This window comes from Phalacrocorax aristotelis, chromosome 1 (genome assembly GCF_949628215.1).
Source record: "Phalacrocorax aristotelis chromosome 1, bGulAri2.1, whole genome shotgun sequence".
In the NCBI taxonomy this organism is placed as follows: domain Eukaryota; kingdom Metazoa; phylum Chordata; class Aves; order Suliformes; family Phalacrocoracidae; genus Phalacrocorax; species Phalacrocorax aristotelis.
This window is the reverse complement of record NC_134276.1, coordinates 166341803-166355886: the sequence shown is the minus strand read 5'-3', so window position 1 is coordinate 166355886 and position 14084 is coordinate 166341803. Positions and strand designations below refer to the sequence as shown.

The following is a 14084-nucleotide window of genomic DNA, read 5'->3' as shown; positions in this document are numbered from 1 at the left end:
GCCTACAGCTTTCATCCTGATATGACAGATCAGAGAAAGTACACTACAAAATGTATTCTAATACAGTGCTCTGTGACCTACTGTCAAACTTTGGCATTAAATATGTACTACATGACACAGAAACAGGCATATGTAGTGAGCACATCCAGAAGCAATAGCATCTTCCTTGTGGAAAAAATTGATGTGACCTGGAGTTGTAGGGTTTATTCTGAATACAGCAAAATCCACTGCAACTCTACTACTTTCAAATGAGATGTGGCTCACGTGGACTCCACCCAGGCATAGCTGTCAGCATTCCAGAGTCCTTCTGGTTTCCAGGTAGCTCTAGAGGCAATCTGAAGTTGTAGCCATGGTAGTACGTACTGCTAAAGTAAATATTTCAGAAGATTTGCTAGTTCCCTTGAAAGTGATTTGTTTATATGGCATAATTCTGTTGTATACACCTCTTCCAGTAACAAACAGCAATAGTCTTTGAAAGGCACTCACCCAGGTAGCCTCAGTGAGTCTTTTGGAGCCCAAAACTCCAAAGTTTGGGGACTTGATATTGATATTTAGACATAGATGCTGAATGTGATGCTCTGATTATCTCCAAGCATAGAGGAAGGCACTGTTCTCACAAAAGGGCAACAAATAAACTTTGTAAAATCTGAACTTGCTAAACGTAATAAGAAATTTGCTTATTTTAGCTGTATGAAAAAGACTTGTCAGTATATTATGTTCCCCAAGCAAAAAACCTGTAGATCAAGAAACTGGAAGATAATTCAGGAAACTGTACTGTGTATGCCTCTAGGTGGAAAAATGAGGGCACTCGAGGATAGGTACATGCTCAGCTGACCAAAGAAATTCTGGCTACAGTGCATTTGTATGCACACAGCAACTGGATAGTGCATTTATGGATAGCATCCAAAAAGGAATTCATGTTAGAAAAACTATAAAACTATAAATCACTCTCCATGTGTAGAACGTATTTGACAGAAGTGGTTCTCTCAAAAGCCCAGCTCAGTCCTAAACTGATTGTAGATTATTTTGATATGGAATGACCTTCAACAATTATTTTCCTTGTCATTACTTTAATTGCTCTGACTTGAGGCAATTCTTACTTTAATCATGATGGGGATATGATACCCATTACCCATGTTAAAAAAAGTCATCTCTGAAGTAGATTATTTCTTGATTATTCCCTTTCAAGTGACTTGCAAGTGTAAGTAAACTCTGAATCACACACCTCTGAACAGCTACTGGGCTCCAACTAACACAGAAATACTGCTATGTATGCCTTCAAAGGCTTTTTTATTGTAGAAAAAATTGTTTATAATTAGGCAAAGAAAATAGTAAATTGAAGTGTTTCTTCTTTTTACCAGAGAAGTGCAGATGGCTGATATTTAAACATATTATATTTTCTAAATCCTTTGCGAAATGTATGTTACTAATCAGTGTAAGTACCTACTATGCCAAAAAAAAGACATTAAACTTTACCTTGTAGACAGGTTCCATCTAAATCATGTTATCACAGCAGTCAGAGTCATCATAAAATAGACTCAGAGTGACTTAAAACAGTGGCCTAATCCATTCAACTGACTCAAGCCAAGGTCAGTTATATCTCAACTTCAAATATCCAGAAGTCTTTGAGATGCTGCTGAATGTAACAGAGGTTATAATCTCCCTGCTAATCTACTTGGATGCTTCACTGTATTGTCTTTATAATTCTGTCCTGGGGAGAAAAGAGGGAGATTCATTTCAGCCACTTTTAGACAGCTACATCTGAGGAGGTCCTCTAGCTCCCTTTGTAGATACTTCTAGCGCCATTTGCCGTGCTTCAGACATTTAGATATGACAAATGATACAGAAGAAGTGTCTACTTATCTAACTCAGTATTAGTGGCTTGGACATACTCAATGCAGTCTACACTGCCGAAGTCTGAATTTAGACACTGAGAATAAGATTCATCTGTTTGACCTACCATTATTTTAATTAAGTGCATGTTTCCTTGATTTCCTTACAAGAAAAATACATGAGACAATGACAAAACCTCAACTGAAGTCCCAATACTGTGCATCTACTGCTCTTTCCTTACCAACAAAATCTGATATCCACTCCTAGCAGGGAATTAGATTGCTTTAATAGGTTTGCTCTCACAAATCCATGTTGTCTCTTATTTCTTTGCTATTTTTCCAGCTACTTTAAATAGTTCATCTGTTCAGCGACTTTTCTATGAATTGAAAATAATTCCCCACATTCTCCTTCCTTTCCCCCTTTAAAGTTCTCTATCATTCTCTTTTAGTCTGTTGGTACCTCATCCATCCTCCAAGAATTCTCACTGAAACTCACTAACAGGTCTAAATTTTTCAGACGGTTATGCAATGCAAAATGAAGTTCATTAAATCAATTTTAAGATACCTAACCTATATAACCTGCCCTTGCCTTATCTACAGCTGAGGTTCTAGCTGTGCATGTCATATCCTTACTGATGACCTTTTCGGTAAACTTGTGATAAAAAGTCATTATATGGTTTTGCCTTCTCTGCACCTACTACGAGCAGCTTTTCCTTTCCTGCAGTACCTCTCTCAGGTGCCAAAGATTTCTTTGTTCTTCTCCCTATTAATGTACTAATCTAATTATGTTATATTAGATGTTCATTTCTCTTGCCAGTTGCATCTCATAGTCTCTTGTCTCCACATGCGTTATTCTACCATGCTTAGTAAATAGAGAAAATTTTCTCATTATGTCAAAGGTGAAAGAAAATATGACAATTTAGCCAACCTGGTCTTTTAAACTTTCTTTTTTTTCACACTGGTGAAGCTTGTACTATGGTCTTTAGTAGTGCTCTGTTGAAGAATCTATAGATTTCTCTTTAACCTGCACCCTGGAGATTTTTTTAAAAGAAAATTATCTTAATTTATTGACTTCTACCTTCTTGAGACTTTTTTAACCTGAGAAGTCTGTCAGTGTAATTTCTTTCCCAACAAGTGCTGTAGTAACTAAAATCTCCCACTACTATCAAGTCCAATGGCTTTGGATATGTACCAAGGACAACCATGTTCTTTTCCGCTTTTCTGGATACCAACAGATATTTAACAGCTCTACATAATCCCATTTTCGAGATTGCAAAGCAACCATCATATTTCTGACGTACCAGCCAACATTTGCTATTCTTCTTTTCTTACTGAAGAAGTTACCTCCTCTACATAACTGGACTACTAGTGTAACATACATGATAAATTCTCTGCAATGCCAATTTTGTCATAATCGTCTATTAATTCTTGTCTATTCCTCATTAATCTGTTAATTCTTCTCTCTTCCTCTTTACTCTACCATTAGCAAACAAACAGCTAAGATACCTGGTAAACTGCCCCATGACTCTGTCTAGTCACTTCTTTAACCCTGTTTTAAATAATCCTATCTTTCTCAGGGGTTAAAGCTATGTCCAATTTGCAATAAGATGAAGAATTCTGTCCTTGCCACATGGTTCTCAAAGTTCTCTCAGAATAGACGCCATGTAGTTATATTTAGGGTGCATCTGACTGATGCTTGACTTGGACGTGAGAGGAGAGACAATAATATCTCTTGAATCTTCAAGCTCTTTATCCATTGCCACAGAGCCTTAAAAGCATTTTTTTATTTGCTTAGGCTCATTCTTGGCAGTATCACTAGCATTCTTTATCTTATGCTTCTGGATGGTAGAATCCTTTGCAACCTAGCAAGTTTGGACCCTTGTGAAGAAACACACCAGCCATAATGTAAGTGCCAGGTGGTGCAGATGTCTCCACGTCACCTTGGGCAGAAGGGCACTAGCCAGCACCATCTTTTATTTCCTCTTGGTAACAGAGGTTTCATACTCCTTCAGGTGGTGGGTTTTTTGTCTGTTATACTTCAGATTAGTTATTACTTGCTCCTTGGTCAGCACTCCTGCTTTTGATTTCAATGGTAAGCTATTCAGATGTTGAATGCTACATGCCCTTAGAGGACACTGGCAGCCATCTTCCTCTCTGTAGTTTCAAGTCTACTCCTCCAGTGCTGGTACTGCTACCAAGCTGAAAGCTCTGCTTTAATTTTTTTTGTTTCTGAATGTGTGCTGTGGATGAAGTCCTCATGACCATACTCATCCAGGTTTCATTCTTTTCTTTCACTGCTCCTCTAATTGCTTCTTAAGAGATTCCCCTGGAGATCTAAAACAAGTCTTTCCAGATTTCTCCAATAGGAAAATAGAGGCCAAAGTTCCTGTAAATCCATTCAAAGATTTCATCACAAGATGTCATCGTTGTCTAACTTTAAATATAGCTATTGAATTATCAGTATATGACATATTTCCCCTCAAATATTTTTCAATGAGAATAATATGTAGCATAAAAAGCTCTTCATGCCTGGTAGATAAAGAATATTTGTACTTGAATTGAATATAATTTTGTTTTTACTACCAGTTCATAAACACACTGAAGTATAATAGGATGTATAGGGCTAAGTAAACACTAAAATGAAAGATTCCATATCAAGCTACATTTGCTCTTCAATATTACCAGAAATTTTACTGTTTGCTAAAAAGTTATTAGACGAGAAAAGTGAAGTTTCCTGAATATAATGCTCAATAATCTAGATGCTTTCAGTTCAACACTAAGAGAAATCTCTTTGTCTTGTATACTCCAAACATTAAATACATTATTTTTAATGTCTACTGGATAATCTTTTTTACACATATACATCATAGAATGGTTTAGGTTGGAAGGCACCTTTAAAGATCATCTAGTCCAACCCCCCTGCAGTGAGCAGGGACATCTTCAACTAGATCAGGTTGCTCAGAGCCCCGTCCAACCTGACCTTGACTGTTTCTAGGGATGGGGCACCCTCCACCTCTCTGGGCAACCTGGTGCAGTGTTTCACCACCTTCATTGTGAAAAATTTCTTCCTTATATCTAGTCTAAATCTACCATCTTTTAGTCTACCATTACCCCTTGTCCTATCGCAACAGGCCCTGCTAAAAAGTCTGTCCCCATCTTTCCAATAGGTTCTCTTTAAGTACTGGAAGGCTGCAATAAAGTATCCCCACAGCCTTCTCTTCTCCAGGTGGAACAACGCCAACTCTCTCAGCCTGTCCTTGTAGGAGAGGTGTTCCATCCCTCTGATCATTTTTGTGGCCCTTCTCTGGACCCACTCCAACAGGTCTGTGTCTTTCCTGTACAGAGGGCTCCAGAGCTGGACACAAATATATTCAAGTAAAGCTAACAAAACCTGTGTATTTTTATACAAACCGATGAAGTATTTAAAAATGATATTACCTGATACCATACCACTAAATTTTTATTCCTAAGCATAGGCCAGGTCTTTACATCTGGCTGTGTTATGCTTAGCACAGAGCCAGGAAGGAGGAGAAGGTGAATAAGAAGTTCTGAGGTGGAATTTAGGTCCTCAGTACTAACACTTGGGCAGATAAATATCTTAAGTAAAACATTGGGATCCAGAGAATGCCAACCTCTGTAAGTAATTAGACGTGAGGCACCTCTGAGGAACACTGGGACACCTGAGGCACTTCTTGCCAATGAACTATATGAGCTTAAATAGAAGCAGCACACACAAAAGAAGCTGATTTGCTGCAGAAAATGTCAAAGCAACGCCTTCATTGGTGCCAAAGACCTATCTAAAAATGTCTTAGGTTATATTATCAGTAAGAAAAACCTGTGTATTGCCTTGTGGTAGCTAATCAGTGGTAATTAACACAAGCTGAAATCTTAAGCCAAGTAAAATCTGTGGTTAAATTTATAAATATCACTGTAATAAGGCTCCATTTGATCGGTTCCTCCAGTCTGCTAATGGTAAGAAATAGAGACCCCTTATTTTCTGCTAGATAATCCTATTACTTTGTTAATAAAAAAATAAGGCTATACTTGAAATGTAACATTTGATATAATGCATTTAATGCATTTGATATCATAATAGTTCCCTTTGCTTTGCTGCCTAAACTATGTTTGACTGAATCTGGAAAAGGCATAAAGGAATGAAAAGTGGAAAACATACACATGCAGCTGCATATAGCCAGCTCTGTAACAGAAAGAAATGTCTTTATTGCAGTCTGCATGTACAGCAAAGTTGATTAAATTTAAAGAAAAGTAGTTGTATTTTGATTGATAGTACATAGCTTGATTTCTTCATTAAGAGCAAAACCAGATCATTGTTCTAAACTACCTAAAGACCATAAAAAGTTGTCAGAAAAGAAAAAGATGTTGGTTTGCAGGAAGCTGCATATGAAATAGAAAAAGAAGTTGGGACCCAGAGTCCCCTCTGGGAAAAGGCGAAGCAAAGGAAAGAGTAGATCTCCTGCCAACTGAAAGAGCTGAAGACCCAAATGCCACATCTGAATGCCAAGAAAAATAATTCATGCAGTAGAAGCCACAAAATGGCTTATGACATGAGTTGTGATATATTTTCTGATCTTAAAAGTAGAAAAGAAAAGCAGTGGTCAGTCATGGGAAGGGACAGAGTAGTGCTTACACATCACGAAGTTATGCAAATTTGCATACGCATACTGTTTATTTTGTTTCCTTTTCATAGCTCTTACTTGCTGTGCAGCTTCTTAATGGATGTCTGATTTTGCATTTGGTGCCTGTGTACTACGATAAAAAATAATAAGCAGCAAATCCTGAATTACTTATAATATCTTCGGAAATTATAAACTATCTCCTAACCTAGAATTCTCTACGAATAATTCTCCCTTCCAACACTGCAGGTTTCAGAAATTAAAAATAGGCTGCCAGGAGAACATGTCTAGCACTATTCATTATATTGCCCCCTACTCTTTTAGAAAAAAATAGTCTGATTCTGCTTGTTTTATCTGCAATTACATTTGCATTCAAATCAGTTATTTTCTCTTCTTCCTAGATCCCCTTCTCACTGTCCAACTACTGTTAAAATAGCTGCATCAACTCTATTTAATTGATACGACACAGGTTTGTCCTGTACAGATATAACGCTCCATGAAATGGATGGTTGTTAAAATACTTTTTTTATATATATATATGTTTTAAGCAATAAGGTACATAGCCTCCTGCCCAATACATATACCCAAGTAATAGTATGCAACTGCTAGCAGGGATGTACCACTATCAGTGAGTTAACATAGCTTTGCCTCAAGACCAAATTATTCAGACATACAAGTCAGTTTTCTTTCCATGAGTTAGGAAGAAGACATAATAAAATACTTTCAAAATTCTTATCAGCACAGTTACATAGGTTTATGGTGATGGAGCAACAGGCTCCATCACGTCATGACTAGTGTTCTCAGAATTCACTATGGTAGGGAAGGTTTGCAGATTTTCTCATCATTGCTAACACCAGTCACTGGCTGTCAGCAACATTTTCAGCCCTGTGCCAAGTATTTGCTCGAAGCAGCATTAGATAATATAATGCTTTAAAAAGTGTCAGCAGCTATTGGATTATATATAGTCAGGATGCCATCATTCCAAACAAAAACTTAACTGAAAAAGATTGGAAAATATCCCCCTAGTAGAAAGGCTTCAGTACGAAGACATTAATGGAATATTTTTTCTGGGAAGATTTCAAAACAACATTAATGACTCCAATATGCTATTTAAAGTAACAGCTCCAGGATACTGGGCCTAATGCATCTCTAACAGTAAACAACATTGATTCTGTTCATGGTTATTCAAATATCTACAAATTATTTCAACACAGTGGGTTACTTAGCAATCTCTTATCCACAGTTTTCCTGAAGACAGTTAAGTCAAAATTAAACAACAGTTAGTTCGTTTTCCTTACTTGTAGTGGGATCATTCATCTCCCCCAGTCCAGTATTAATTCCAGCATCTATTGAACTCATTATTTTATCAATCTACAAAAGAAAGAATAGTGAAAACAATTGATAGGTCCCATCTTTGTTATTTTAGGTTTTCATGCATAAATTTATGGCATTATTACTCATATTAGGAAAACAACAAGACTGCAAAATGCAAAAATAAAAGGTAGACAACTAAATTCTCCACTTTGATCTTTATTTTGCAACGTTTGTACAGTAGCAAAAGCTAATCCATGAGACTGGTATTTCTTTTTCTACAGTACAGTTCCTTTCATACTGATGACTCTGGTCATCTAGGTATATGCTATTCTTTGAAATTACTTTGTAATATTTCAGTATATAAATTCAAAGGAGAAAAATTAATATATTAAAGTATATGACGGAATGGATTTTAATTTTATAGGCTCATTTCATTTGATAATAACTGTGAACCACTAGAGGTCTATTTAAGCAGTAATATTAATGCATAAGAATAATGGGTTTTCTGTTATAAAGTACGAAAGCAATTTTTTCAACTAAGATTTCCAGAGAATTTCCTAGCTCCCTTTTTTCCATTTGCCCCAAGGCCACTGAATAGGTATGAAACATAGCTGTGTCCCCATATACCACAGAATGATACTGTTTGTGAAACAGCACTACACTGATCTCGAAACTCATTTGCACATTTCTAAATTACATTGAACTTACTACATCAAATCTATTATTCCTATTTTATTTTCTGTAAGAATAGGACAAAACAAAAAGTGAATCAAAAGGCTGGTGTTGTCTGAGAAGGCAGAGACAGAGAACCAGGTTTTACTGAGCTTAATATCAGGACTATTAGGAAAAATGTCTCCTTTTTAAAAGCTATGTATTAGTCACTGGTGACAGGACAAAACTGGGAATTATGTCTGAATCTGTAGATTTAGAATTCATACCTTTGTTTTGTTTTTATAAACTACATTTTTCTTACTCGTAAGAACAATCAAGCCTTGATGTCCCCCTAAAAAGGCAAACTTGGACCTGGCTCATTTCAGGATTTCATAACAATATATCCAAGTTATTAAGATCAACACCTGATTCCAAGTACCTTTCCACTGAGAAAGTATCTCCTTTACAACAAAAACTACCTTCAGGTGCCCTATCAAATCAGAGATTTAGATGAGCTGAAAACATTTTACTAGAAAACCAACCAATTGCACAAACAAGCTCTGGGTTCTTTCTGAACTCTGGAGATATATACATTTCCCCATAGCAGTCATTTCAAAGAGAAATGCCTGCTTCCTGTAACAGCAGTAAAGATCTAAACATTTACCACTCTTAATTTACCTCAGTAAGATGGTAACTTCTTTCTATAAAGAATCATTTATATTCTTGAAATTTAGCAGAAAAAAAATTTAGGAGAAAAAAAAATATGGTGGCTAAAAATTATTTTTAATCTAGTTCTAAAACTGAAGTCTCTTGTATGAGCAAGCATGTGCACTACAAACTCAGTGTGCACATCTCTTTTAGTAGTCCCGAATTCATTGTCACTATAAGCGTATTCCCACTTCACACAAGAGTCAGGTATATGCCAAGTGTTCTGTACATAGGCTACATACCAGTTAGAGGGTATGTAATATAGGGAGGGTTTGTAGAGTGTATAATCAACCTAAAAATCTTAGACTCTCCATTCCTGCCATTTCCTCTTGTCTCTTGCTGATGGGCATTGCCATGGTGGGAAAAATTAGCAAATATGTAAATATGGGCATAGCTACAAATAATTTTACCAATTTTATTAGTGTCAGTGGTGAGGGCTTTAGTAGAAAATAATTTCAATGTCACAACAAATTGTGGAATTAATTCTGGTTAACTTCATTCACTATGGAAACAATAGACTTCATTAAGTGTGCAGCACTTTGAGCAGAAATGCATTGGATTTTGTGCCAGCTGTCAAACTACCATGCATTACGCTATGACATACTCTCTGAGGATTTGCAGCGTAGAAGATTCACTTTTTGTTTCATCTCTGAAACTGAAAACAATAACAGCATTTTTCACAATACCATATATTTGCTTGCGCTTAAAAATGAACTAAACTTACTTCTTCCCATTCTGATGTGAAGGAAGGTGTTCTTTCTGAATTCCCTTTGGAGCACTGTTGGTTTGCTGTGGGTTCACTCCAGTTGCTTCTTGCTTTTTTGTCATTTGGTGGATGGGTGATAAGATTAGAATCAGATTTTGAAACATTTTTGCACAAATGCATTTCAAGCAAAGTCTTTGGCAAAGATCGTATTCTCCCAAGTGTGCATGCTCGCTCCACAAATCCCCCAGTAGTAATAACCCATTGTTCGCTTATCCTTGACGATGTGCCAACCAGTGTATGATTTTCTACTGGTTTAGTTTTAGTATGAAATATGGTTCTGTTTACAACTGGTGGCTTTTTTTTCTTAACAGGAGGATCAGTGTTGCTTTCTTTCTGTAGCTGTATTGGCTGCACTGTGCTCTTGCTCAAAATGCTTTTCTCTAGTGGACCGCTGCACTGGTTTGCTTTGCTGTACAGCTGGAGTGGATTATCAGGTGGGTCACATGCAGGTGATGATCCATGAAGTAAACCTGCAAACTGTTCAGCGGGGTGTCCTTCAGGAAGCTCTCTTTCAGTGGATGTTTCTCCCTGGCAAAGGCGCTCTGAAATGAGAGAGTACCTTGTAAAAAAAACAGGGTGACAAAATACTGCAAATGACAAACCCCTTATTCTCCACAAAATGGCTTTTGTATGCTGCTTGCTTCTTCCTTATATACAGAAATAAAAGATACTTATGCCATGAATTGATGTATTAGTCTCTTAAAAAACAATTCTCTCCTTAAACTTGACTATTTTATCCTGACTGGGTGAAAAACAGTGAAACCCACATAGTGCTACACATAAATTCCAGGAAAAAAAACAAATTTATGAAATAAAGTAGGGCATTGCTATTCCATCAGCTTGATGGTGTCTCTTTTAGTCTGTGTTGAGTTGAAATGTGTACAAATTATACAGCTTAGTATGATGAATTAGCTAGTTACTTTATAGATAGTAAAACACATGAAGAACCAGTATTGTCAGGAGTGTTGTTAGTAATTTTTCTTTTTATAGTCATTATAGTAATAGAGAATTTACACTATGATGCCTTTTTACTGTCAGTCTCTAAAGAATAGATCTGAGTATTGTGTTTATTCCTGGGAACTTTTGAGAAGAGATTCAGAGTAATAGTAACCATTGGAAAAAAACCAGATAGGAAATCAAGTCTTTTTGAAACAAGTCTTATAAGCAACTTAGCACACACACACGAGAAGGAACTACAGAAGAAATGCACTTTCTGGCACAGTTCAGAGTGGATTATAAAGAATTATAGATATTTTTATGCCCATTGCTGCGAAGATTAGGAGGAGAAAAAAATAAAATATTTTTCTACCTGTGCTGCCTCATTTAAAGTGTTGGTGTGGACATCATCACTCTACCCACGTGGCATTAATTTTGCATATTCTACTCAGAATAACTCTGTCCCCACTAACAGTTGCATCTCTATAACTACTTCATTAAAGATAAATAAAGATAAATTTGCATTATTCCTGCAGGAAGTTGTATGTTCACATGTAGACTCTAACTGCAGGACTGTATGCACAGCTCTAGCTACCAGAACGAATCAAACATAGTATCATGTCATAATTTGCAAAGAAATTGAACAGTTTCTTCTTATTTGTTAAAATATCTGCTTGTAACAAAACCCCACAAATCTCAAAATATCACTTCTAAAAGGAGGTAGTATTTGATTATATGACTGATGGAAGAAAGATTTTGGCGTGTACTTCAAAACACCATCAGCTCTTTTAATAGCAGCTTAAAAGTGTAAAATCACGTGTTTTTCTCATTTGTTAAAATATCAGGATAAAATTCTAATCAAGATTAAGAGTACAACCTAAGAAAACCTACTTTTCTTCTTTCGGGAACAACTGACTAGAATATACACTTAAGACATTTTGCAACTGAGATGATGTGGGGTGTTAAGTGAAAGGTTGAATGTGGGACATGACAGAGATCAAAGAATCAATAATGCCAGAAAAGTTGGGTTGGGGGGAAAAAAGCAGGAGAGAAGCAGGACGTGGAACATTCTCACTTTCTTTGATTCCTGAAAGTTGCTGAATTAACTGTATGTCTGCAATTTTGTAGGTGAACTTAAAATGAAAAATAAATGTTTGACTTCATTGTTTTACCCTTACATGAAAAACTCAGTAGCTGGGATTCAGGTCCACATTAAGACATCTCATCTTATATATCTACAGAGGTAGGAAGTATCTAAGCTCCCACCATAGTCAGACATCACTCTGACTATGTCAGTCTAAGTCAGCGGATCCCAGAGACTGATGCCACTCATTGTATGTTGTGGCTGGTCAGCTGAATCACTCCCTGTACTCTGTTAACTGCATTGACTAGACTGCCAATGACTACGGCAACCAGCTTCTGTTCAGATGCTTACATTTAGATGTCTTAATCATGAACTGAATTGTATTCTGCTCTTCCAGAGATGAGTCTTAAGGGTTGTCTACTGAACTTACTTAAGAGATAAAAGTTTTTGTCAGGATGAAGTAAGAAACAAGAATAAATCAGGAAAAGGAAAAGCTTACAGACACCTGGATTGCAAGGATTTCATTAATATCTACATTATCTTCACTAATATCTTTCCTACATCTATACTACTAAATAAAACTTTTCTTTGATACCTTTTGCTTTAACTAAGAGGTTTGTTAATTAAATGACAAAGGAAGCAAAACCTCATGGCTATGCCTTCTTCACCACCATGATTTTGGGCAATGCAAACCACATCTATATAGAGCAATGAAAAAACATTGGGGTTGTCGGGGAGAAATAGTATGTGGTCATGATAAAGGTTAAGGAGCAAGCATTGCATGCTGCACTGCAGCCCTAGAACAGGTAATCCAGAGAGGTGGCATCTCCATCCTTGGAGGTTTTCCAGACCTGGCTAGGAAGTCATCTCTGATCTGATGATTATAGTCCTGCTCCAAACAGGAGGGTAAACAAGATGACCTGCAGACATCCCTTCCAACCAACACTTTATTGATCCAATGATGATTCTGAAACTTTTGACTTTTGAATTGATAACTGTTAAGTCTTATGCTCTTTCAGTACAGATAATCCAGTAGTATTATCTTAGTTCCCTAGTGCAGTTAATGCTTAATACTTTTATGTTCAGAGAATAACGAGAGTACAGACATGGACTATACCACTGCTCTATAGTACAGTATCCTACCACTTGCTGTATTCTAAAGGAATCATAGAAGGAAAACAATAGTCCATACAATAGATAGTCATAAAATAATTTGCCAGAGTACACTTTTCTTTCTTATTCCAAGTCAGTATTTGTTGATCTAAGACCTGAAGCACGAGACATTAAATAACCTCTTCAAACTGTACCATATCTAAAACTGCAACTAAATGTCTTCATTGCTCATGTGAATGTCTAAGATCTCAATCTCAGGAACTTAAAATATGAAAAACTCTAAATAATACAAACTCTAATATAATGCTCCTTCTGTATCCTGGCTAAAATAGGCAACTTTACTTTAAAAACAAAATCCTTTCTTAGCTTTTAATAATTATCCATATCTGAGATTGGTGTCTTTTTATTGTTGCATATTTCTGCCATAAATTTTAAAGACAACTGATACTGAAATCAATATTTCTTCTGAGGCTTAGCAGTGATGCACAAAATGTGATATTTTATTTATTATTTTCTGTCTGTTTTTAAATGTATCAAAATTATTCCTTTTCTTTTGAATACTGCTGTGCATTGAAATAAATCCTTTCATTAAGTTGTCTGTACTGATGATCAATGTCCCATGTGGTTAGAATTAATCTTAAATCTACTTTCTCATGGGCTTTTGAATAAGTCTTCTGAGAATGGACTTTAAGAAAGAGTGTGAGGATACCAGTAGGAGAGACAAAAGGTGGAGAAGTTCAAGCTCTTGGACTGAATCCCAATGGAGAGAAGTTTGCTGCTTATGATATTTAATCTTAAAACAGCCAACAGAAAGAGATCTTGCTTCCCCACCAGATACTGCTTTTCTTACCACATCTTTTTATTTGTCAATAGTATCATAAATACCAAAACATAAGTAGATGCCATTTCTACAAATCTTTAGTGTTATTACAAGTGCACGTACAGCTTACCCATCTGAGCAGATTACTTCTGAAAATCACTGCAATACTGCCATATCTGTGTTGTGTGGAAAACATTTACATTTGGAACTACAAATAAATTCAGTT

The 14084-nt window shown here is 36.3% G+C and overlaps 1 protein-coding gene across 7 annotated transcripts in view; it reads right to left on the bottom strand.

Moving 5' to 3' along the window:
- ANKS1B (ankyrin repeat and sterile alpha motif domain containing 1B) overlaps positions 1-14084 on the bottom strand; it is a 450718-nt gene that overhangs the window by 218199 nt on the left and 218435 nt on the right. For all 7 annotated transcript variants that reach the window (XM_075080262.1, XM_075080270.1, XM_075080279.1 and 4 more), the window contains exons 13-14: positions 9864-10447; positions 7765-7837 (exon numbers count right to left, since the gene is read on the bottom strand). In XM_075080262.1, the coding sequence (XP_074936363.1) occupies positions 7765-7837; positions 9864-10447 (657 nt within the window). The remainder of the gene's footprint in view (positions 1-7764; positions 7838-9863; positions 10448-14084) is intronic.